Source organism: Anastrepha obliqua, chromosome 4 (assembly GCF_027943255.1).
Source record: "Anastrepha obliqua isolate idAnaObli1 chromosome 4, idAnaObli1_1.0, whole genome shotgun sequence".
Taxonomy (NCBI): domain Eukaryota; kingdom Metazoa; phylum Arthropoda; class Insecta; order Diptera; family Tephritidae; genus Anastrepha; species Anastrepha obliqua.
This window is the reverse complement of record NC_072895.1, coordinates 51,585,806-51,610,886: the sequence shown is the minus strand read 5'-3', so window position 1 is coordinate 51,610,886 and position 25,081 is coordinate 51,585,806. Positions and strand designations below refer to the sequence as shown.

At 35.8% G+C, this 25,081-nt stretch overlaps 1 protein-coding gene across 1 annotated transcript in view; it reads right to left on the bottom strand.

The window, feature by feature from the left end:
• Positions 1-6,800: 6,800 nt before the first annotated feature.
• LOC129244893 (putative inorganic phosphate cotransporter) overlaps positions 6,801-25,081 on the bottom strand; it is a 49,404-nt gene continuing 31,123 nt past the window's right edge. Inside the window, exons 2-4 of the mRNA XM_054882791.1 lie at positions 13,112-13,248; positions 9,091-10,164; positions 6,801-9,023 (exon numbers count right to left, since the gene is read on the bottom strand). Coding sequence (XP_054738766.1) covers positions 8,793-9,023; positions 9,091-10,164; positions 13,112-13,248 — 1,442 coding nt within the window. The 3' untranslated portion in view covers positions 6,801-8,792. The remainder of the gene's footprint in view (positions 9,024-9,090; positions 10,165-13,111; positions 13,249-25,081) is intronic.

Sequence of the window (25,081 nt, the reverse complement as noted above, 5' to 3'; positions counted from 1 at the left end):
GCTTTAACTTATTCTGCTCGTTGTTTAAGAATTTTTTTTTTTTTGTTACCCACTTTCTGTGTTATATTAAAAAATCGCAATAAGTCATGTTTTTAATTACAACTTATGTTTTTCGGGTTCATAACTTTATTATTATTAAATTACTTATGTATATCAGTTTTAAATAATTTCATTTACATATAAATTTTTAAATTTTTGGCTTATTTATGTACATATTTTAACGGATTGTGCTAATTTTTTGTATATGTAGGTGTTTACGAGTGATATAAGGCTACTGGGCACACTAAATACTAACCCCAATGGTGGTGTGGAAACTAAAAATTCCAGACCTGTGTTTAAAAAACACCCAATTCATGTTTTATACCGGTGTGGCAATATTGGCGAATGTTATAAAAAATGCACATTTTTCAGCGCTCTCACGAAAAGAGTTTCACATCTAGTCACCATAATATTTGCATCACTGACGTCCCAATAAATAGGGAAGGCGCAGTCTTGTATTCTATCTCTCTTCCTCATATTGGTTGCACAACTATGTGTAAAGAAACAGACTTCGAATAATCGTATCAACAGCTGATAAGTACTTCCAAAGTAGCGTTGCCATGTGTGGTCAAAAAACTATTGATTCTCTGCTATTGATATCCTATCGATAACTCAATACTACAGTTAATTCAGTATTTAATATTTGTATGGCACACTTTCTCCATATAATGAATGGGCATTTATTTTTTAACTGGATTTTAAGCTTTCTAAACTGGCACTTTATTATAGTAAAATTAAATAAGCTACTAAGCTATTAATGATTGAAAACGTAAACATTTTTAAATAACTTTTATAGGTTAAGTGAGGGAATGAACTAGTTATATACTCTTGTAAAAAAATTAGCGATAAAAAAACACAAAAAAAGAAAAATCGTCAAAGTGATATGACATTTAGTGTGCTCTTCTGCATTCTAAGCGGTTATTTGTAAGCGGTGTTATTCATAATTGATATCGAATGTCAAAAGTTATAAAGTATATAACATAATTTGAAAATGTAACTGTTTGACTGTGTGAACAGTCTAAAACTATTTATACCTAAAATTGATTTCTTTTTTATTTAGTCCAGCGACGTAAGTGGCAAACTTTAAATTTCACAAGAACTGAAGTATATTCCACAATTTTAAACACGTAACTAACGCATGTTTCTTCAATTAAGTATGCATTTCAACTACCGATATAACACTTAAAAACTAACACGTTGTCAAAATGTGCAGTTTTTATAACTTTTTGCAATAATACCGCCCCACCTAAAAATAGAGATAAAGGAATTTGTTGATGTATTTTCGTGATTATTCTTGGATCCCTATTTTTTGACAGGCACCCTTGGTATAAGTTTGACAGGCAGTCAAGTGTGTGTTGGTCTGAGTGCTTCGTCTTTTTGCTTGAGCGTATTAGCGGCGTCGCAATGCCAAATTAATATATAATTTTTATGGTAACATTAGAAACAATAGAAACCAACACAAAAAAATAAGTAAATAAAAAAAGTACAAATATCTTTAACTTGTAGAATTTACAATAACAAATATTTGTAATACAGTCGAACCCCGATAACTCGAGCTATGACATGCCACAAAAAAAATCGAGCTATCAAGATTTCGAGTTATCAAATATAATATACATATGTACATATACATATAAAAATCCACAAGCAAAATAAAACCTGATGGAAAAATAAAGCAATCCATAAAACTCAAGGGTTAGCAAACAATTTTATTGATAAAACAGTACATGCTTCAAATTATGTACAATATATAATATTGTATGTGTATATTAAAAGTCAGTTATTTGGGATTGACGAGAGGATTTTTTATTATGATCTTCAAAAAAAAGCTTCAATATTATTTAAACCATTGTACAGAGAATCGGTTGTATGTTCATTGGTTTTTAAAAATGACCGCAAAATCTTGAACGAATTTGCAACTAGCTCGTTTGAAACTGGTTGCAGCATATCATCTTGCAAATCATCTTCTATATAATTTTCGCTATCATGCTCAAATTCGGATTTAGATCCCAATAGCTCCACAATATCTTCATCTGGGGGAAACTCTGACATCTTCTGTACCTTTGATATTTTGCCAAGCTTCATATTCATTCTGCAGTTTTTCTTCCTTACTCCTTTCTTTTATGCGTTCGCTTATGAAAACCAAAGGAATGCCATCTTCTTCCTCCCATTCAGAATATTGACCGAAACCGGCTTTTCTAAAACAATTAGAGATGGTTTCAGGCTTAACATCGATATTCCATGCATTAGTTATTTCATCAACACAGTCCATTAATGTAATGTTAAGATTTTTGTTTACTTCAAAGCATTTTATAGTATTTTTTAAAATTCTGCGACGATAATGACATTTTAAATTTTGTATGACACCTTGATCGAGTGGTTGTAACTTTAATGTCATATTCGGGGGAAAAAATGCAAGTTTGATAAACTTTAATCTCTGTTGGATGTCTTTAGGATGGGCTGGGCAGTTGTCAATAAAAAGTAGAATATTTCTTCCGGCTTTTCCAAATTGTTTGTCTAAGTTAAGAAGCCATTCTTCAAAAAAGGCTCTCGTCATCCACGCCTTTGAATTTGCTTTATAGTCGAGAGGTAACCATTTAACACCTCTAAAACAGCGGGGTTGATTACTTTTACCTATCAAGAGTAGTTTTAATTTTTCTGATCCATCCATGTTTGCGGCAACCATCAACGTAACTCTCTGTTTACTGTTTTTAAAAGTTAAGGTGTTATCAGGAAGACATTTAAAGAGTAAGCCCGTCTCGTCTGCATTGAATAAATGAGGTAAAACATCACGTTGCCATTTAATACAGTCTTCTTCGCTTACATCATTACTCTCACCACACGCCTTTTTATGACATATACCAGATCTTAGAAAAAAAATTGCTTTAGGTGCCAGCTTGCACATTTATTTTATGAATGTACATACCTTCGTTTCCAATTATCGAGCCAATCAGTGCTTGCCTTGAAATTAGGTTGTTCTATAATAAATTTTGACTAAATTCCAATGCTTTTTCTTTAAGTAATCCTCCGGATATAGGCAAATTCCGTGTTCTTGCCGATTTAAACCACTCTAAAACTGCTTTGTCCATATTTACGTATGTTGGCTTTTTTAGTCTCTTTGAACTCCCACTTGCACCACCGCTTTCGATTGCAGTAAAAACCGTTTGTTTATTTTTTAAAATAGTTGACACTGTATTTGCCGAAATAGCATACTTTACAGCTACTTCTTTTTTTCGAGCACCCATTTCTACTTCCTTTATTAGTTTAATTTTTTCATCAATAGATAAAGTTTTTAAACAACGTTTTGATGACATGTCAACAGAGTTTATTTTCGCGTAAGAACTACTAATAAAATACCTGTGGACTTAAACAGTGCAGCGACCCAACTGCTGATATCTGTTTGCTATAAAATAAGCAACACGTAATAAGGGGACTCCCCCGGAAATTCGACTTATCAAAGCCGGCGCCAAATGTTCGAGTTATCAAGATATTCGAGTAATAGAAGTTCGAGTTATCAAGTAAAAATTACACACAATTCTCACTCTAAACGCCATTGCCAAGCAATTTGATTCGAGATATCAAATATTCGAGATATCGAAGTTCGACTTATTGAGGTTCGACTGTATATATTTTAGCTAAAATAATCTTTTTTATTGAGAAATATCTGAATTTTTACCTAATTTTTTAGACTCTTTGGTACGATTTTATATGAAATTTAATCTCTTTTATTATTTGTTTGGCAACCAGCTGAGAGTGTTTTTACTAATGGATCTATACAAAGGTACTGGCGGAAGAAAATTTATATATTTTCAAATTTGAATATATATTTTCTTTATAAACAAGCTAAAAAATCCTTCTTACTATCTGCAAATAGCTATAAACGTGTAAGGGTTAAATAAAACGCGTAAAACATATCAAATATTTTAACTTAAACTGTTTTAGTGTTGATATTACCTAGTATTATCTATTAGAAGGTTGTAAATTTTAAATACCGTATTTATTAAAAAATTTGTTACGATTTTTCGGATGAGAAGTTGTGTATTTCGTATGTAATTAATGCTATCTCAGTTTTCGGGTTGCCAGCTGCTCATCTTCCTAAGTTTTTGCTTTGCTCTCTACCAAAAATAGAGATCTTGCAATTCTTACAGCAGATAAATAGTAAGTTCATATCACGCTATCTGGTGGCGCAAAAATAGTCATCCAATTTTGTTTTTGAATAACTACAGGTCCCGGCATTCGAAGTGTCACCGACTTCAGACCGCTCGCGCAGCTGTTGCATGGTTAGTTGGCTAAATGACAGTGCAGAGTATTGTTTACCGAGAGTAAACGCGAAAAAAGAAAATCAGTAATGGATTTCAAACGTAATAGTATCATTGTATTATATTTGGCTGGAAAATCACAACCAGCGATTGTTCGTGAGCTCAAGCACCTTAAAGTAAATAGAGTTTTTGTTTATCATAACATTATTCGTTACAATGATACTGGTAGCATCGCGAAACGTCATGGAGGCGGTCATCAAGAGACTGCAACGTCTGTGAAAAGCTCGTACCACGTGTAAAAATTTTTTTGACTCAGAGTGTTTTGAGCAATTAATTCCATTTTTTACACAAATTTTGATGCAACTTCTTTGATCAATTTTTTTCGATAGCAGAAAATCGCCGAACCCACAAAACGCTTGTCTTATTTATGCCACTCACAAACAAGCTAAAGATGCTAATGGGTGATTTTTTAAGAGCTATAGGAAAGTTTTTCAAAAAAACACACGTAAAATTCAGAAAAATGCATGAAATTTTTATTTAAATCGATAGTACAGTCCATATAATTTAATGTTTGAAGATTATTTGATGCAAATGTTGACCGCGACTGCGCTTCAAATGGTTCATCCGTTTAGTCCAATTTTGGCGTACTCTTTCCAATGTTTCGGCCGGTATCTCACATATAAATGCTTTAATGTTGTCTTCCAATGCGTTAATTCAAGCAGGTTTGTCTGAATAGACATGAGCTTTAACATAGCCCCACAAAAAACAATCTAATGGCGTTATATCGCACGATCTGGGTGGCCAATTGACAGGCCCCGAACGTGAAATAAAATGTTCATCGAACTCGCCTCTCAACAAGTCCATTGTTACGCGTGCTGTGTGGCATGTGGCATCGTCTTGCTGAAACCACATGTCATGCAAGTCAAGCTCTTGGGTTTTGTGCAAAAAAAAGTTATTATTTCACCGTAGCGCTCACTATTCAGAGTTACGTTACGATTCGCAGCATCTTTGAAGAAGTAAGGTCCAATGATACCTCCAGCCCATAAACCGCACCAAACTGTGACCTTTTCTGGATACATTGGTAGCTCTTGCAATTCTTCTGGCTGATCTTCACTCCAAAATCGACAATTCTGCTTATTTACGTACCCATTGATCCAAAAATGAGCTTCGGCGCTGAACACAATTTTTCGATAAAAAAGTGGTTCTTCGGCCAACTTTCCAAGATCCCATTCACCAAAAATTCTGCATTGCGGTAGGTCGTTCGGCTTCAATTCAGGCACCAGCTGTATTTTGAAAGGCTTCACACCTAAATCCTATCGCAAAATTGTCCACGTTGTTGAGTAACAGAGGGCCAATTGCTGCGAACGGCGACGAATCGATAATTGATGGTCATCATTAACACTGGCCGATACAGCTGCGATATTTTCTTCAGTTCGCACTCTACGCAAGCGTGTTGGTGGTTTGATGCCCAATAATGTAAATTTGGTTCTAAATTTAGTCACAATAGCTCGAATAGCCGCTTCAGTGGGTCGATTAAACTGGCCATAAAATGGAAGAAGCGCGCGATAAACTTTCTTAACAGAACACGCATTTTTATAATAAAATTCATTGATTTGCAAGCGTTGTTCGTTTGTAAGACGATTCATGGTTAAATTATAGAGCAAACTGAAGATGTTTGACAGTGAAACAAAACACGAAACGTGTGTCAGCTGCTTAAACCAACTGTTTAAAAAGATAATAGCTAAAAAATCACCCTTTATATCGCTAAAACCGTGAACATATCTTTGAGACGAGTGTACTCGTATCAACATAAAAAATAATACTAATCGAAAGTCGAATGTACGTAGGCCGCGAAATTTAAAAATTCGCCTTATTTTTTGGTCACACCTCGTATTTCAGTATTTGTGGACCCAATATACAGTATCGAATACAAAAGCAAAGCATTGCTTCAAACGATTTCTTTCTGGTATTCTGGCCGTCGAAGATGAGGCTGGAAATTGCCGCCCCAGTAAACACCTTATCGTCGCAAAGAAGTTTTAATTAAAAGACTTGTTTGTTTTCGAATGATTTTGATATCATTATTTATTTTTGGACCTCAATTCCAATAAGTTCCAATTCCAAGTTTATTCTTTTTTCTTGTATTTATGCATACATTTACAAATGACTTAATTTTTTTTTAAATGAACCGTTCGTTTTGAAAATGGTGTAAGTGCATTTTTTCTTTTTTCGGGAAATTGAAAGATAAACAGTTTAAATGTCGAAAAAAAAATTGAAATAATAATTATATAAGTAAAGAAAAATATCATGCAAGTATTTGAATTTGGCAAATTCTTAAAAATTATATTTTTTATTGTAGTTGAATAAATATTTTCGTATTATAAGTACACCTACACCATTTTCGTAGTTGTAGAATTGTAAAAATAACTTATTTTAAATTGGTAAACATTTCTTTCATTTAAGACAGAATATAGCACTTTTAAAATATTAACCAAAAAGCAAAAAAACAAAAAAAAAAAATTAAGTATTGCCATACATTCTCAGCATTAAAAAGGTTTACTTTTAAAATTTTCAGTTTTTATTATTGCGATTTAGCAAAGTTTATGATTTTTTTAAATATCATCACTGCCGTTTATTATTATTTATTCATATTAAAATTATATAATTTCCAATTTCATTAAAAAATTAACTTACACCACTTCCGAAACAAACGGTTCATATGTATCTCTCATTTCAATCATAAAAAATAGAATATTGAAGCTTAAAAAAATTTAACAAATACTCAACTTGTTTCAATGTAACAACTTACAATTTAGAGCCTATTAAATCTAAGTCGTACTAAACAAAATTCCATTTGGCCGCTGCAAATAGTGGCAAAATATTGTCAATATGGAACGCTTAAGGCACTCAAGTCTAGGCACTGGTTGACAGCTTCATGCACATGCATGACTACAGTAAGCCAGGTATCTGCACACAGATCACAGATACCCGTGTGAAGGCGACTGTTACTTAATGTTACTAGATATTTTTTAACGATTCCATAAGTTGTTCTATAAACACTTGACTAATCGCTTTTATAGAAAAACTAAACTCATAATTTTTGTTGTCTACTATTGTTTCAAGTGCATTGATGGCATATTTGCGTATTACGCAATCTAGAGATAGTACAGATAATGTATTAAAAAAATTACATTTTTGCGTTTTTCAAATAAACAAACCAACCAGTCAAGAGTTAAATTCAATTATGCAACAAATGCATTTCCACTTGTAAGTGTTCTAAAATTCATTGTTATTATTGCAATTTGTTATGAATAATAGAAAAATATAAACAGCATTATCAGCTTTCATTCGTACTAGGGTACTTGGTAACATTCTCTCGTTCAACACTCGCCAATTATTCAATAATTTCATCAAATAAATTCAAGTTTCAACATTCACTTTAATCAAATACTGTACACAATGTAATTAAAAATTTCTTAGTCATTATTTGGTTTAAATTACATAAAAAATATATTTTGTTTGTTTTTTTTCTTATCTAATTATTTAATTAAAAGTATAATATCGCGTGTGTGCGCATGACTTTATTGTTTGCCAAATTTCACTGCGCTGGCAATGGAAGCTCAACTGTGACTGACCTACGATGAGAGGCCAAAAAGTTCGCAGAATAAAGTGAAAGGGGTGTGAAAATAATTTTTTTTTCGAATTTTTTTATGGTGGTCCTTCAATCGCCCCACCTGACTGTTAACCGCCTTCACTTCACCCTCTAGCGTGCTTGAATACATCCTACCACTTGTGAATCATTGTTTTACAGATGGAAGAGAGTGCAAAGAGTTCCCATAGGCAGATGAAATATTTTCTAGATTGTGGTGTTTGGCACTTGTTTTGAGCGGAATTTAGTAATGGCACGAAATTCAATTGTCCCCTCAGTTGATGCCTGCTACCGATTGATTTGTTTATTCTTTAATAACTCAAATGTTAATGCACCAATTCGACGGAAACTTAGTATTCATAACTGTATTAAGTCGCTAAGTATGTAGATCCAAACAAAAATACACAAAAATTCCATTGTGCGAACTTTTTGACATCTCCTAGAATTTGTATGACTAAACAAATTACTAATTGAGCTCTATTGCACAGGAAGCACCCTTTAACGTACGTTGCTAGCTTAACTACATATTTACCACATATGTTTGTATGTACAAGCGAGCAGGAGCACCTTATATCGGTGTTGCTCTTACTCGCATTTTTATATAGAAAATCTAACGTCTATCTACAAATATTGTTATATCACTTAAAAAATAATATAAATAAAATTATCGCAGGACGCATGCTATTGCAACAAAAACAACAACATACTGCGTTGCCCGCACGTCAGGAATCATTCATAAGAACTTTAACATACACCTATTGCTTATGAACTAGGAGGTCTTCTGTGTGCTTAGTGAACTACAACTACTACATAGTAAAGGACCAGAGCGCTGTCCGCGTAAGCTTGCTCTATTGCGTGCCATTCTTTGTGATTGCTGTGATTGTTGGCTTTTTCGCATCGCCATTTTGCAGCAGCGCTGGCGATTCAGCGTCCACCACATTCAATCGTTTGGCTAACGCATCTTCAGGAGAATTCCAACTTTGCACTTCGGTTTTGCCAAATATGATGAAAAGCAAATTGCCGACGAAGTAGAAACCGGCAGCAATGAAGAATACGATACGCCATTCGACCACATTTGTCTGTAAGTAAATACGTTTCGTTAATAAAAGCTACGCTGTGACAGCAAATCATATAAGTCAAACTTACCACATTGGTGACAACTCGTCCTACAGCCAGCGGTGCGAGCGCGCTCATCACATTCGCTGAACCATTGGTAATGCCCATTAATGTGCCGGCATAGTTTGGTGACAGATCGATGTGATTCACCTGGAAGCCCAGATATGTGGCAGCACTGATGCCCACTGTTAGTGTTAGTAGCACGACTGCGAGCGCGGCATGTCCTTGCGTGACAAAGCCAAGTCCGATTAGCGAGATCATTGGTATCCAGTGGCCGATGGTGTTGAAGACTTTACGATTAAATGACAGCGATATATTATCATAACGCGCCAAAACCTTTGACAGGAAGATGAAAAAGAAGCTCAGAATACACATAACGGCATAGGGTAGCGATGACAATAGCGCGCTGTTCTTCATATCAACACCCAGAATATTCTTCATGTAGTTGGGTATCTGTGTGAGCAGCGTCCAGAAGCCCCACATGTGCGTGCAATGGACGACAATCAGCGATAGGAATGGCAATGAGGTGAAAATCTTCGCCCATGGTGTAGGCGCCACTGTACGTGGTGTTGAATCAACTTGACCCAGTGAATTTTCTATGTATTTACGTTCCTCCAGTGAAATCGTTTTATGTTCCGCCGGTGTGCTCGCAGCGAAAATGAGCCAGAAAATACCCCAAACGATACCCAAACCGCCGGAGATGTAAAAAATGCCCGGCCAGCCCAGCGCTGACTCAGCAATCACTCCGCTCATGGCCAACACAACGACAGTGCCGAATTGGGAGCCTGAATAACAGAAAGTGCTAAGCATGCCGCGCTCTTCGACGGGCGCCCATTTGGCTAGCATAGCATGTGTCGCTGGGTGTACGGAACCCTGTAGCAGACCTTGTACAACACGCAAGGCAAACAGCAATTGCCAGCCACCAATTTCAACTGCCAAGGGCGTGAGTAGCGTAAGCGCGGAGCAGAGCGTAATGCCAATCAATAGGAGCGTTTTGGCGCCATACTTTTGGGCGATGTGTCCACCAGGTATTTGGGTAACGATGTAACCCCAGAAGAAGCTACTTAGCACATATGACTTGGTGTCCTCCTGCCATTCGTATACCTGGAAGAGAAAAATGAATTTAATTATTAGCCTAATTTACGAGAGCAAATTGTAATTGTAAAAAGCTTTATTTTAAGGAAGATCGATTAAACTGGCTTGAAAATCAAGGTGAGTGTGGCGATCAACTATTGACGACGATCAGGGATGCGTGCGCTGCTATTCACATCTACTCGCTAAAAAATGGTGAAATGATCACTGGCGCATATTGCGCAGTTCAGTTGGATCGATTCTGCGCCAATCTGAAGACAAAACGATAGCAGTTTGCTAAGCAAAACAATTCTCTTGCATGATATTCTTCAGATTTAATGAGTTGGTGCGTGACTACCATTCCAAAGGGCACCTCGGGACCTCGGGCATGAAACACCAATTGATAGAAGAAGTTTCTTCTAATGGTGATCGCTCCTCGGCCGACAATAGCAAACCTCCGAGTGTATTTCTGTCATGAAAAAGCTTCTCATAAAAAAACATCTACCGTTCGGAGTCGGCTTAAAATTGTTGGTCTCTCCATTAGTGGAAAAACATGAAGATTTACGCCAGAAATACGAGAAGGAGTTCGACCAAAGACCCAAAAAGCGTGGGCACGCCAATTACATTCTTTGTTTATTCTTAAGTAATATGGATCGAATGACGAGCTTAGTGATAAAGCAAACGTCTCTTTTGAGACATCATTTCCGAGGCATCAAAAATTGCATAAACAAATTTTGCTATAAGGAGACTAAGCGAAAGGCACGTTCGATCAAGAAGATCTAATTAAAGGATTGAAGGCTTCCTAAATATATAGTTAAAACAGCGGAATGAATGTAGAAATTGAAGATTTTATTTCTAAAAATTATTAAGCGATCTGCAGTTTCTATCAATAAATCTGGAGGAAGTAAATATTCAAATTTGCTTCGCTAAACTTGATCTAAAATCATTCTAAGTAAAGTTAGACTTCTTGATATAGGATACCTAAAATATTAAACACTCAACTAGACTTCTCGAATATGGGGTTTGACCATCGCAGAGTAAGCGATTATATGGAGGCTTCCACCCCAGACTGTCAGAAACTAATGTTGTAAATGTGGCAATAGAGCTAAGTGTTATGAAGTCAGGTAGTAGGACCCATTGGAAAAGCCCTTACTACACTGTACCTCCAACAAAACCTAAGTTTTTGACAATGGATTCTGGTGCAGGTTTCCTCCCCATTATTTCAGGGGGGAGCAAAGTTCTCACTTCTGGTAAATTGGTATATATATATATATATCGATATAAGAAACTAGGTGAACCTTACATTTAGATTTTAGATATGTAATGCGTTCAGCAAAACTAAAACTAGCACTCTACAAGGCTCTCATCATGCCCGTCCTAACGTATGGCGTAGAAGCGTGGACGATGGCAACATTCGATGAAGCGACGCTTGGAGTATGTGAGAGAAAGATTCTGCGCAAGTTTTTTGGGCCTTTGCACATTGGCAACGGCAAATATCGCAGACGATGGAACGATGAGCTGTATGATCTTCACGACCACATAGACATAGCTCAGCGAATAAAGGTCCAGCAGCTACGCTGGTTGGGTCATGTCGTCGGAATGGATACAAATGCTCCGGCTCTGAGAGTATTCAATGCGGTAACAGCTGGTGGTAGCAGAGGAAGATGACGGCCTCCTCTGCGTTGGAGAGATCAGGTGGAGAAGGACTTGGCTTCACTTGGTGTGCCCAACTGGCGCCGGTTAGCGCGAGAAAGAAACGACTGGCGCGCTTTGCCAAATCACGTAAGCGATTATCGCGCCAATTAAGAAGAAGAAGAATGTGTTCAGCAGATATATGGGGAAAAAAACAATTGGAAATATTTTTGTAGGACATTTTGACCCTCTAACTCTACAATAGTCGGGTTTGTTTTGTCTTTTTTTGCGGGAAAGAGCGAAAAATACTCAAAAGAGAGGGATTTAGCGGTTAAAATGTACCACAAATCTATTTGTCATAAAATTCTACTATAAGTTTCTTCATGCAAAAAAGTTAAAAATTTAAATTAAACTCCAGAAATAATAATAAGTTCGTGCGGTTTTACAACAGATGGCGTAACTTGATTATTATTCCATCGATCCACATTTCCAAACATTCATTGGAGAGCTACTGTCGTAAGGCACAAACGTCAGTATAAGTTTTTTATTTGAAGCGTAAACAACAATATTTTTACCACACTTGAAAATGTCGAATTTCGTGCCAAATAATGTGTTTTTGCGGGGAATTCTTCTTCATTATTTTAATATGAAGAAAAAAGCAGCCGAAAGTCATCGTATCTTGGTGGAAGTTTATGGTGAGCATGCTCTAGCTGAGCGAACGTGCCAGAAGTGGTTTGCACGCTTTAAAAGTGGTGATTTTGGCTTGGAAGACGAAGAACGCGAGGGTGCGCCGCCAAAGTTCATGGATACCGAATTGGAGGAATTGCTCGATCAAGATCCGGCTCAAACGCAAGAAGAGGTTGCAAAAACTTTGGGAGTTGATCAATCAACCATTTCCAAACGTTTAAAAGCCATGGAAATGATCCGAAATTCAAATTTCGAAAAAACCGCACGAACTTATTCATAGTCCTATTAAATAAGTCTCCTCTACCTGTATCCATTGCCGGAACCTTTATATTTTGGAAAAGGTATCACACCTTGTTTGGAGGGCAAAATATAAGATGCTTGAGAGCATTGTGATATGAGAGAAGAAAACTGTACGCCACTATAAGCACAACAGCATTTGAAGGACATTCGGTTAGTTGCCAAATTTAACTTCACTTTGTGCCCTCTAAATGGAATCTTTCAGTTCTCTACGAAAAATTTTATAAAGTCCTATATGCATATCATGGAAAAATCATTAACAATAAATTTCCTATTTACTATTTACTATTTTCTCTTTTACTCTTATACTTTTCACTCTTATACTTTTTCACTGAAATTCTTTTTCAACACAATTCGCACTTACCTTTTGATCACTATTCGTGGAGTTTTGGTCTGTCATTGCCACAATGCCCACACTGAGGTTGACACGTAACGCATAACAAATTGATAAGCAACAAAAACAAAGGAAACATTGTATATGTCGCGTCCCGATAAGAGGAGCTGTAAATAGAGTAAAAAAAAGAGAATATAAATAATTTGCTTAACTGTAAGACTATAAATAATTAATTTAGCTCTCAGCTCGTGTAAAGAACGCTTATCAATAAATTGAAATCAATACGAGAATGGTTATTAGAATATGGAAAACACTAAAATCGTTTTTCAACATCATCTCACGCTCAGCTCGATACAGTTCGTCCGACGAGCCATTTCTTCAAACTTGAAACCGCCACAGGCGTCCAATTATGGCGAATGCGCTGGGTGAGAGGGAGCAGTTCATAACCTATTTCAAGCAATTTGGACATAATGACTGCAGAATTGGGTTCCGGTCGGTTTCTTAGTCTCTGAAGAGAGTTCATGTTTCATAATCAAGTTGAGAGTTGTGCGAAAACCAATCTGCTATCTTAAGGATAGATTTTTCATATTCAAATATTTTTTAAACACCGAAATCAGATACCTTTTACCAATTTTTCTGGCGTGGTTATCTCTATTGTAATATAATGGAGCCTTATAAAGTGTAAGTTTGATTCGTCGAGAGAGAACTTTACTACTCAATTGCCAACTTAGTCCAAAGTAGCACTTGTTGGCAAGAGAGAATCTACGTTGGATTTCAAGGCTGTTGAATTTGAGATGATAACACCACCATTTTGTAGTTTACGGACTTATTGAACCAGCCTCGTATGCTCAGAAATGTATTGTCTACCTATGCATGAGATACCGGTCGTATATTCAGTGTAAATATATGCATGTACTTATTTTTAAAATATTGGAAACGAACTGTTGGTTGTAAGACCACTTAGTAGGCCTAAGCTAGCCAAATGACTGATCACACCAAATACCGAAACCTCAATTCAAAATGCTGAAAGATTTTTATATTACGCGTAGATTAGCAAAGTGAATGCGCTAGAGTGATTAGGAACAAAAGATCCTTTTTATGCAATGCACTTTCACTATTTTGATTATTTTTCCTTTATTTTATATTATTTTTTAACTGCTTACTTTTTATCTGCATGTTATCACTGAATTGACGAATTGTATAGAAGAAGTCGGATGAAGGATGCACTTGTTGGTTTGTGTGTTTGAATGAATTTATTTTGTATTGCCGAAACGTCGTCCCGCTGGCTGCGTGCACAAATTGAGACTGACTAGATGCGAAGCGTGGTCTAGTGTTTAAAGGAAAGTTTTCACTTTCATCTACACAGCTCACATACCTACGAGTATGTGTGTATATCAATACCATACGAGCGTCTATAAAACAAAACAAGCCGCAAGTGTATGTAGGTAGGAGTGTTTGCATGTGAGTAAGTATGCAAGTGCGTGCAGTTGCACTGTGCCTCTTACTCTAAATGACACTTACGAGCGTTTGAAGCATGTACTTCCATACCAACATACATACATACACGTATGCATCCACTTGCACTATGAGTGATTGTGTGCATGCACTTGTGCGCTTGTGTACTTCTTCTCGCAGCCGTCACTCAAGCCTACTTGCTGGTGATTAGTGAATACCGCTTCCTTCAGCTGTAAGCGTACTTACATACATACGTACACACAGGCAAATTTGCCATAGATAAACAAACGTTTCAGATTAATTATGACTGCATAGAGTGAGCGCCTGCGATGGATAGCCTGTCTAGATGGCACGCAGTGAGTCAGCTAGTCTGTCAGTCAGTTGGGTCAAGTAAACATTTATATTTGTATGTATGTGTGGCCGCTTGAACTAGAATGTGCGAAATTTCTTTCGGCGAGTCAGAACTTAATCGCAGTCGCTAACTCAAATACATAGATGAGATTACTTAATAAAAGACATGTAACCTGTAGGAAATGCTCATAAATTAAGGTAAGGTTAGGTTGAAGCGGTTGTCCACTATGGGACACACTCAGGCTCTCAGCTCATTGTGATGCCGCGTTGGAAACTTGTCCTTATTTCTCCTGAAAACAGTACTTTTTGGAAATTTTAGAAGATCCCTGATTTTTGCAGTACTGATATCTTCCAGCGGTTGCCGTAGCCGAATGAATTAGTGCGTGACTACCACACGGGGGTGCGTAGGTTCGAATCTCCGTCCGCTAGTGCAAGTTTTTTCTAACAGCGGTTGCCCCTGGGCAGGCAACGACAAATCTCCGAGTGTATTTCTGCCAAAAAAAAGTTGCTCATAACAAACCATTTGCTGTTCGGAGTCGGCTTAAGAACCTGTAGGTCCTTCCATTGGTGGAACAATATCAAGACGCACGCCACAAATAGGAGGAGGAGCTTGACAAAATCCCTAGCAGAGGTGTACGCGCCATTTATTTATTTTTATATCTTCAACTCATTAAAAGATGTCTACCTAAAATGGCAAATGTAGGTCTGGATAGAGTAGGACAATGGCGCAGAGGATGCGAGATCGTCTCTCCTCATCTAGACAGCTTCTGCAGAAGTCTTGGGTTTGCACGCCCTTCCTCTGGGCGTGTTTGCCTATCAAGCAGTCCCCTGTTATAACGGAAATCAGTGTGCTAAGACTGTGCTTAGTTTGACTTAGCAGAGATTCTGTGCGTTTAGTATTGAGAGTTGGCCACAATTGTCGCGCGACTCTGCAGGTGGTTTCTATACGCCATCTTTCATTCGCTGTGCTTAAAATTTTCTAAAAAATAAGTAGCTTACAAGTCTGTAAGATCTGCGCTTACCATCAATGTCATAATGACCAGGAGCCCACGTCGTCGTTAGGTGAAATGATTCAGTCATCCTATTAAGAGATGTGCGGTAGTTCATGGCACCTTGGAGGTTCTCGACTACTTTGTGAGGAATTTCAACGCCATATGGCTATTAGTTAAAATGAAGATATTATCTCCAGGGGACCAGTGTTACAGCTTTTATTGTTGCCATAAATTCAGCCTGAAAGACACCGCAGTAGTTGGGAAGCCGAAAACTAAAAGAGATGATCGAAATATACACCTCCTCCCATCCTGCCCTTGAGCTTTGAACCATCTGTGTTCATATGGATGGTCTTGCCCTGTCTTACATCGTTCCGATCCCACTCTTCACTTGAGGGTAGGAGGGGTGTGAACGTTGTACTGACAATTGTTGACGGGAATGTATAGTCCACTTGTTTGGGAAGCTCCGAAATGCCAGTTAAGATTTTTCGTGCAAGCAACTAGTGAATTTTGCTCAATTATCCTACTACTACATCATCCTTTCGATAGTTCGGTACTACGATTAGGTTAGTGTCTCGAATGGTAGGATACAGGTTTGCGTAGATTGATGAGGAACTTTTTGCGTAACTTTAACGTGACGTCATAAGATGCTTGAGAAAAGATAAAAGAACGAAGATTTGTAAGAAGAATTTGTGCATGGATGATCAACAAATCCTCTTAGCTGGTATACCAAACAGCTGATAATAGAAGGATATTAGCGCCTTGAACTTTTTTGCATTGAATGTTTACCTCTCCTTTTCCCCTAGTCCACCTGCCAGGCAGGCTTCATAGTGCATATGGTATTTGTACCTACAATGAAAATTTATCTAAATCGGTACTAGAAGTAAGTGGATAGTCTACCCTGGTGTATAGTTTATGATAAATTATACTGTCCGAGTGACCAAAGATGTCCCAGCTATAAATATATGAAGATTGTGGCACATTCCGCAAAGAGGTCATTTTAAACTCTTCTACATTAAATACATAGCTACCTCTGCGATTGTAGAGCAGGTATTCCCAACCCTTGCGCTTTCGGCACACGAAAGTGTAATAGATTCAATGCTTTTCTCATAAAATGTGTAAAATTATTTTGCAATACACTGCCCTGTATTGTAAAGATTTACCAGCAGCTTGGCCATTAGCGAAAACCGTAATAAGTTGCTCAGTATAATTAGAGATTATGAGCCAATGGGCGTATACTTTCTTGTAAGAAATTCAGCCTGGCAGGCGTTGCAGTGTGCAGGTAGATAAAGGCTTAGTATTTCACTTCGTTAAAGTGAATCCTGCGACCTATTATGTTCTTTAGTCTTCAAAATGTTTAGATTGATTTTGTTGTCAAAATGTAATTGAATAGAGGAGTAGCGTAAACTAACTGTTCGGCACTGTACCTGAAAAAACGTCTATTGTCTCATGTCTCCTTTTTATACTGCGCGCACGAGTGTGCAAGGATATTATAATTTCTTTAATTTAGTATGTCCTAAAGCACTACTTAATTTCCTGGAAAACCCTTCTATGTTCCAAAAACGAAATATACTTCACACTCTGACAGATCAGTTTTTTTTTCTTCGAGCTAAATGCACTAGATTTTGTCATTGAAAACAAAAAATTACATTTGTAAATAATTTACTATACAAATACAATCAAGGTGCATTCGCCAAAGGTGGAAGGTAGCACTAGACCAACAACAATGTGTGGTGCGTTTGATTGTCAAAGTAGCAAACAAAGAATGAATTCGCCTAGTTTCATTCTAGGCTGACAGCCATATGGATACGGTGAAAGAAATCAAAAAATCAGCTGAAATTTACCGATAATTCACCTTTAATAGATTCGCCTTGCACACAATGAAATAGAAGTCGAACACATTTTTTTACCATCACCTCTACTAGTGGCTAAACTAATGACTAACGGACTGGTTGGAAACCATATAAATTGAAGCAGTCTTTGCCTCATTAGATTCACTTTTACCTACAGGGAATATATTCATATACATATATGTATATGTTTTGAAAAAGATTTTTTATTATTACGCTAAAAATTGCTTTCTAATATAAATATTTTGAAATTGTTTCTTCTATTTTTACTCTGCAGTGGTTTAAAAATGTTGTACGAATATGTGTTCGTAGACAATATTTTGACGGCATATATCTTTTACGTGACAACACTCCTGCCACTGCGCAAAGATATGAATAATGTTTTGTACGCTACACGATCGCTGTCAAGCTGATATATAAAGGGGTCTTTGAGCTTTATGCGCAATAATACACACATACGTACAAATATACGTAAGCACATAGAACAAAGCAGGATTTTGATTAATAATGATAATAGGACGATAAGATAAATTTCAGATCTTGTTCGGGCATTTTGTGGGATCATTTGACTGTTGCGGTTTTTGATTTGAATACTGCGAATAATGAATCATTGTAGGTACATATATGTATACATATGTATGTATATATATAAATATGTACATATATATATGTGTATACCTACAGTTTTATGCCGCCTCCAAACGGTAGATGGCCTTTTTATGAGGAGCTTTTCCGCGACAGAAATACACTCGGATTTATGCCATTGTCTGCTCAGGAGCGACTTTTTCTTTTGATTGGTGCTTCGTGCCGGAGCACTGACTTATGCATTCTCTCCATATACCGAATGTTCGACTTATTTTTATGTGAAAGAAGCACTCATCAGCTAAAAAAACTCTCAAAAATTGACGTAGTTTTTGAGCCACTCGAAATTTATATTTTATCATACCAAAATTCAAGGGACTATAAAACGGCATACATGATTCATACATTTTTCTAGATATTCTGAAAAAAACTTAAAAATTGATGGAAACTTTTTAATTTTTACAAAGTTTGAAACTTGGTTCCTTGTGGTTTTTGTATATTTTGTATATTTTCATTAATAAATTACTAAAATTAAATAAGAAACAATAAATTTTCAGAAATTTTCTACAAATCCTAGTCCTTTAGTTACTTAACGCAGTGTCAATAAATATTGTAACCCGCTACACTCCCTATCAACGCCATTAGCATTCTAAACTTTTTAATCTGAAATATTTATAAGTACAAATGTGTGTATGTATGTACATGCGAGAAAAATCTTTGTTAACATTCCTGTCATATTTGGTGAAAGTTAGTCGGCAGTATACACTTTGTGAGCGTCATAAGTAGCTGTCAAAAATTTATTACCACACTTGACAAAGTAAATATAAAAAATTCAAATGCACTGAAGTTGACCAACTGACGTGTGGACGAGAAGATATGGAGCATCAAGATTATTTAGAAATTCATTTTTTTCTTAGAAAGTAAAACAATTTGATGTCTATTTGATAACCTTTTTCTTCCAAGTCATTTACAAATTTGTTAATAGTATAATATGACATAACGGATAAACACTTCTTACGTATGAAAGGGTGGCATATTTGTGCTGTTTACTAAAGTGACATGTTTTGAAAAAAAAGCTCCATCTACTCAAACAGTATAGATGTTTGATGACATTGTTGGAACTGACAGACTTGACAACGAATACTTGAGTTGGTGTTGTTGAGTGACGTTTTAGTAAATTTGTGTAATAAATCTTTATCTGATCCGAGGCATTCCTAAGCTGTTTCTTTATGATACAGATTAAGCAGTCTAAAGTATCAGTTTCAATATGGCGGTCCTTCTTACCGAAAGTCGTAGTCCGTGTGCAGAGATAAATTTACAGCGGCACAACTGTAGCGAGAATATCGCCATCTGAAGCGATAGTCAAGCTAAAGTCCAGGTCACAGCATCATTCTCATTAGTTCAGTTGCGCATAGGCGGGTAAAACTCTCTAGCGGTTCATGGCCATCGCAGGATACTGTAGTAAAAACACTAATGGGACCCACGCTCGCTCTTCTTTGCGACAAGACGGCACAGCAATAAGACAGAGCTTAGGGAAAAGGTTAGAAACTAAAAATACTGTACTGGTACTTAACTCAGGAACATCACCAGGTGAAGTGCTTAAAGGAAGAGCGTGACCTTAAACGTTTTAAAAAGCTTATCAAACGTCTCAAAGATCAAAACGAAGATTCTCTCTGGCAGTTTCACTAGTCACTGCAGTTTGTTAAATTATCTTTAAGGCTCAAGATATGGTTGAAAAACATGATACTTCCGTTTCATCTCCTGGGTCCCCTGAGGCTGAAATTTGATGACGAGATGCATATGTGACTAAGCTGAATACGCTACATATTTATGCAGTCTAAGCTCAAAGCTCATTGTGGACGTTCGATGAAATGAAAAAGCTCCTAATAAAAAAAAAATATATGACAAGGGGAGTCGGCTTAAAACTGTAGTCCCAGCATTGGTGGAATAACATCAAGACGCACGCCACAAACAAGAGGAGCTCGGCCAAATACCTAACAGAAGAGTGCGCGCCAATTATTTATTTTTTAAGCCCAAAGAAGCGTTGGGAAAAAGAGGAAATGTAGCAGTTTAAATGATTAAAAAAAAACGCATTTTTAAAGTCACATTATATATCGTCCCCTTAGTATTAAAATAGCCTATAAATTTTTTGATGTTTTGAGAAAATGAATTTCAAACTTTTTGTCGAAAGTAGCTCTCACTCAAATCTAGTTATGTCTGTAAATATTTATTATTTTTGACTGACGTTTTGACGCACTTTGTGGAACTAGAATTTGACCAAATTTTGACCACATATAAAATCGACGATGGAGAATCCAAAACTTCAATAAAAAAATAATAGCCTATGAGCACATAGGCTATTGTTATACTAAGGGGACGATATATATATGGTATATATATAATTGGCGCGTACACCCTTTTTGGGTGTTTGGCCGAGCTCCTCCTCCTATTTGTGGTGTGCGTCTTGATGTTGATCCACAAATGGAGGGACCTACAGTTTCAAGCTAACTCCGAACGGCAGATATTTTTATGAGGAGCTTTTTCATGGCAGAAATACACTCGGAGGTTTGCCATTGCCTGCCGAAGGGCGACCGCTATTAGAAAAATGTTTTCTTAATTTTGGTGTTTTCACCGAGATTCGAACCGACGTTATTTTTGTGAATTCCGAATGGTAGTGGCGCACCAACCCATTCGGCTACGGCGGCCGCCACATTAGTACATACATATTATGTGTATTTTCGGCTTCTTTGGACGTCCCTGTACTATAAATGGATATCATATTTACTATTTATCAACGGACCTCTTACTGGTTATTTTATTAATCTGTTGAGAATTGGAGGTATTTCACAAAAATAATGAAATAATGAGCTAATAGTGCAACCAATTGCAATAAACAGTTATGTGGAATGTAACTTTTGAGTTTTGTTGCTTGCATCTAAATTAAGCAGTCATAAAGGCAAAAAAAAACATTATCCTGCACCTGGCATTAGAAGCCCATTTAATTTGGTAAATTTACTGACAGGTGCAAGAGGAATTGATGTAAATTTTGTTCGAGCTTATTTATGTATACTTTTTCTGACATTTGTTTCATCATCTACGACTGGAGTTTTCAAAGGTGGTTGAGGAATAAAGTTGAATAAAATCACTCACTCCTAGTTATCAACTAATATTTTTGATAAAAATTTATAAAAGCAACAAAATTGAGTGGTGGAAAAATGTTTTTAAACAATTTGTAATATTTCAAATGAATAACAATTAAATTTTTTGGAGAATCTGATATAGGAAATACCTGTGGGGCGGAGTCTACACAACCACTGAGATATCTGCTTCCCCTACTTGCAATCTTTTTCTAATTTTCTAAATATAAGTAGTTTAAAATTTGAGCTAGGTGTTTAAGTATTTACATTGCAAACTAAGATTTTAGGGCGCTTGCCGTGACCTTAACTGTCGTGACGGTGCCGCCGAGCAGATTATTTATGTGACTATTTATTATCATTATGTGTTCAAAATAATAGGAGGAAGACGAATTACGAAGTTTTCATCTTTTTTTGTTTTTACTGTTTTTATAAAAGTATAACTACCATATAACTCTAAGATCCGAACAAAAATTTAACAAATTTCAAAATAAAAAATCCCAATTTTCAACTTTTTATTAAGAATTTTTACCAGTTTATAGCTTATAAAATTTTAGTAAAACAAAGTGCAAGTTTCAGGTGCCACAAATTTTCGTTGATTTTTTGACAATTTTTTTTTCGCTGAAATGTTGGACATTTTCTTTCATTTAGAAGACATGGCGGAAGCAAACAGAAACTGCCCAAGATCAGCGAAAATTTCAATTACTTCTAACTTGACTTTTATTATTCTAGAATTATATAAGCTATACGTCTGCATACCCAGAATTTTTCTAAAAAAATTTCGAAAAAAGTTGCAAAATTTATGTTATTTTTTTGTTTTTTTTTTTGAAATTTGCTAAATTTATAGTTTATAGTTTTTGTTGTAGAACGCACTAGGCTTGTATAAAAAATCAAAAATAAAATTAGATACAAAAAATAGTTAAAATTAGCACAGGTGTAGAGTAGATAAAGACTCTAATTCCCATTTTCTGGACTTTGCGTTAAAATTTATCGCCTCTTCAAACATATTTTCGTTTTCTGAACTCTTTGTTGTGTAAATATATACATTTATATATACATATGTTTGTATATATTGTCGACAAATTTAAAGGCGGTCAATCCACTGGTTAGCATTTCTCGCTTCGCCAGTGCCTTCTGCGTTCTTTGTATATATAAAACAGCTGATTGTCAGGTTTAAATTATTTTCGTTGATGGTCTGTTGTTATACAATAGTAAAAATGTAGCTATCGAAAAAAGGTGCTTTTTATATTCATGCACCTGAGGAAATATTTGAAGAAGCCACACATCGCCATACAGCAAAGAGAATTTTTCGTAGCTGAATGGATTATTTTGAAAAGTACACAGATGAGGAATTCATTAAGAGAGTTCTGTTAACGAAGTCCACTAACGAAATCTTGCATATACTGAGCAAGATTGGCGGTGTTACTCAAACCTGTACGGGAAGGTAAATCACAATTACCGCCAAAGCGAAATCCGGACCCTCGACTTCTTTTTCACAATCATCTCTTCGTATTCATTCGTCAATACATATTTAGTTGCCACTCGGCAGTGAAGTTTTGGTCTATTCATTTTCTTTTGTTGTAAAACTATTTACGATCTTGATTGTGTACTTAAATCCTTTTTTCTGTACTATAATATATTTACATTTATTTGCCTGAACCCCTGATTTTGACAACTTCTTTTCTATACTTTATTAGAGTTGCCACCTATTCCCTAGTGTTGATTATATTATATATTTAATTGGTTGCTAAGAAAATGAAATCAGCAAATTTAACCACCGGTTTCGTGATCCTCAAATTAAAAGGCAGTCGGCTCTAAGAATGCTAGGCAAGTTGGAACGACTAATGCGGCCACTATAGATGACGATTTGCCAACATTCGGTATGTAAGGTCTCGGGTGCAAATAACTTTTTATGGAGGTATGCCATTTCTTTATTAAGGTATGTTCCACTTTATTTATAAACCCACTTGATTTTTTTATTAATGTATTTCACTTTTTTTTATTAAGCCAAATATTTCACAAGAATACACACCTCCTACTGTACTAACCTTACACTCCAAGACTTATTTGTATTTATGGAAATTCAATTTTTTTGAGTATAACAAAAAAACCAGTTGCATATAAATATTTACATTTAGGGTGTTTCCACTCGACTTGGAACAAAAAAAAAAAAATTTAAAAATTATAAAAATTGCTTAACTAATTACTTTTTTCATACGAAATTTGCATGAATTACTCAAAGGATTGCATAAGCAATTTGAAATAATTAAGCGTGCCTGCTTGTTACGAAAATATTACCACGGAAATATTCATACATATATACATACATGCACCCATATATATGCACCTATATATATATATATATCATGTTATTACCGCACATTAAAAAAAGGTTATAAAAATTGCCATTAAATGTTTGATGAATATGAAATGCATTCGTATTTGCAACTCAGAATTTTCCATATTTAGTAAAGTGAGAATAATGCAATTCATAATTAACTTGATTTAATTGCTTTAATCTGCAATGCGTTCCATATTTAAAGGTACATTCTACTGCCCTCTTTGTTGTTGTTGCTCTTGTTCGTGCCCTTATTTATGTTGCTATTAACGTAACTATCACTTCTTCTGCGTCAGCAACTGAAATTCGCAAGTATGCGAATGTGTATGCATGTATGTATGTATATTATATTACATTGCATACGTAGGCATTCCAAGGTATGAACAAGCCTGGAACGTGCAATGTCATTTGATTATTTTTAGCCACAAACCATTAGCAGTAAAGAACAATTCTATTCTTAGCTTTTAACCAACCTCAAGGGAATCCTCTTGTTATTGTTGTGTTTGTTCTTTAATTCGACTCTGCACTTTTTACACTCATTGTTTCTTGCTAATAGTGTAGTTGTTATTTTTGTATTCACTGGTATTTTACAAAACTTGTTTACGAATTGTTTGAAAGCAACAGAAGACGTGGATGTTGAAAGCAAAGAAAAATACCCAGAATGCAGAATGTTAGTATTGCTGCTACAACAACAACAACCCAGAATGCAGTCTTCAAATATTTGTTAATGAAATTCAAAACTGAGTATTCCAACTGATGGAAGAAAATACGGAAAATAAAAATTTGCAATAGTGGATTTTGGTATCGAATTCTAGAAATTTCGGATTGAAACGCTAGAATTTAATCATATTTATTTATTCTTGGGACCATTTCCTCAAGTAACTTAATTATTAAAGCTCACTTTATTATGGAGATTGTTTTTATAGTTTCACTGCTGCCTTGGGTCAATTTAGGTTTAAGAAATTCAAGTTTCAAACAAATTTTCTTTTTCTCGGAAGTTTGTTGTACTCTTTACAGATTAGGGGAAGTGCTCTTTAAAGTTCATATTGAGGTTTAAAATGGATAAAAACCAAATATAGAAGGCGATGTGAAGACAGAATGTGAGGTGGCTTTGCACATTGGCATTACCAGGCTTTAAAATATTTGAATAGTAGATTCGGAACTAGCAAATTTATTTTTATTAGATAATTAAGAAAACAAAAAAGATGAAAGTGCACTTTAGAGTTAAGAATAATAAAGTAAAGTTTACCTTATTCGTTCGATGAGATTTTTTATTTATGGGAGTATTTTTTGTGCCATTA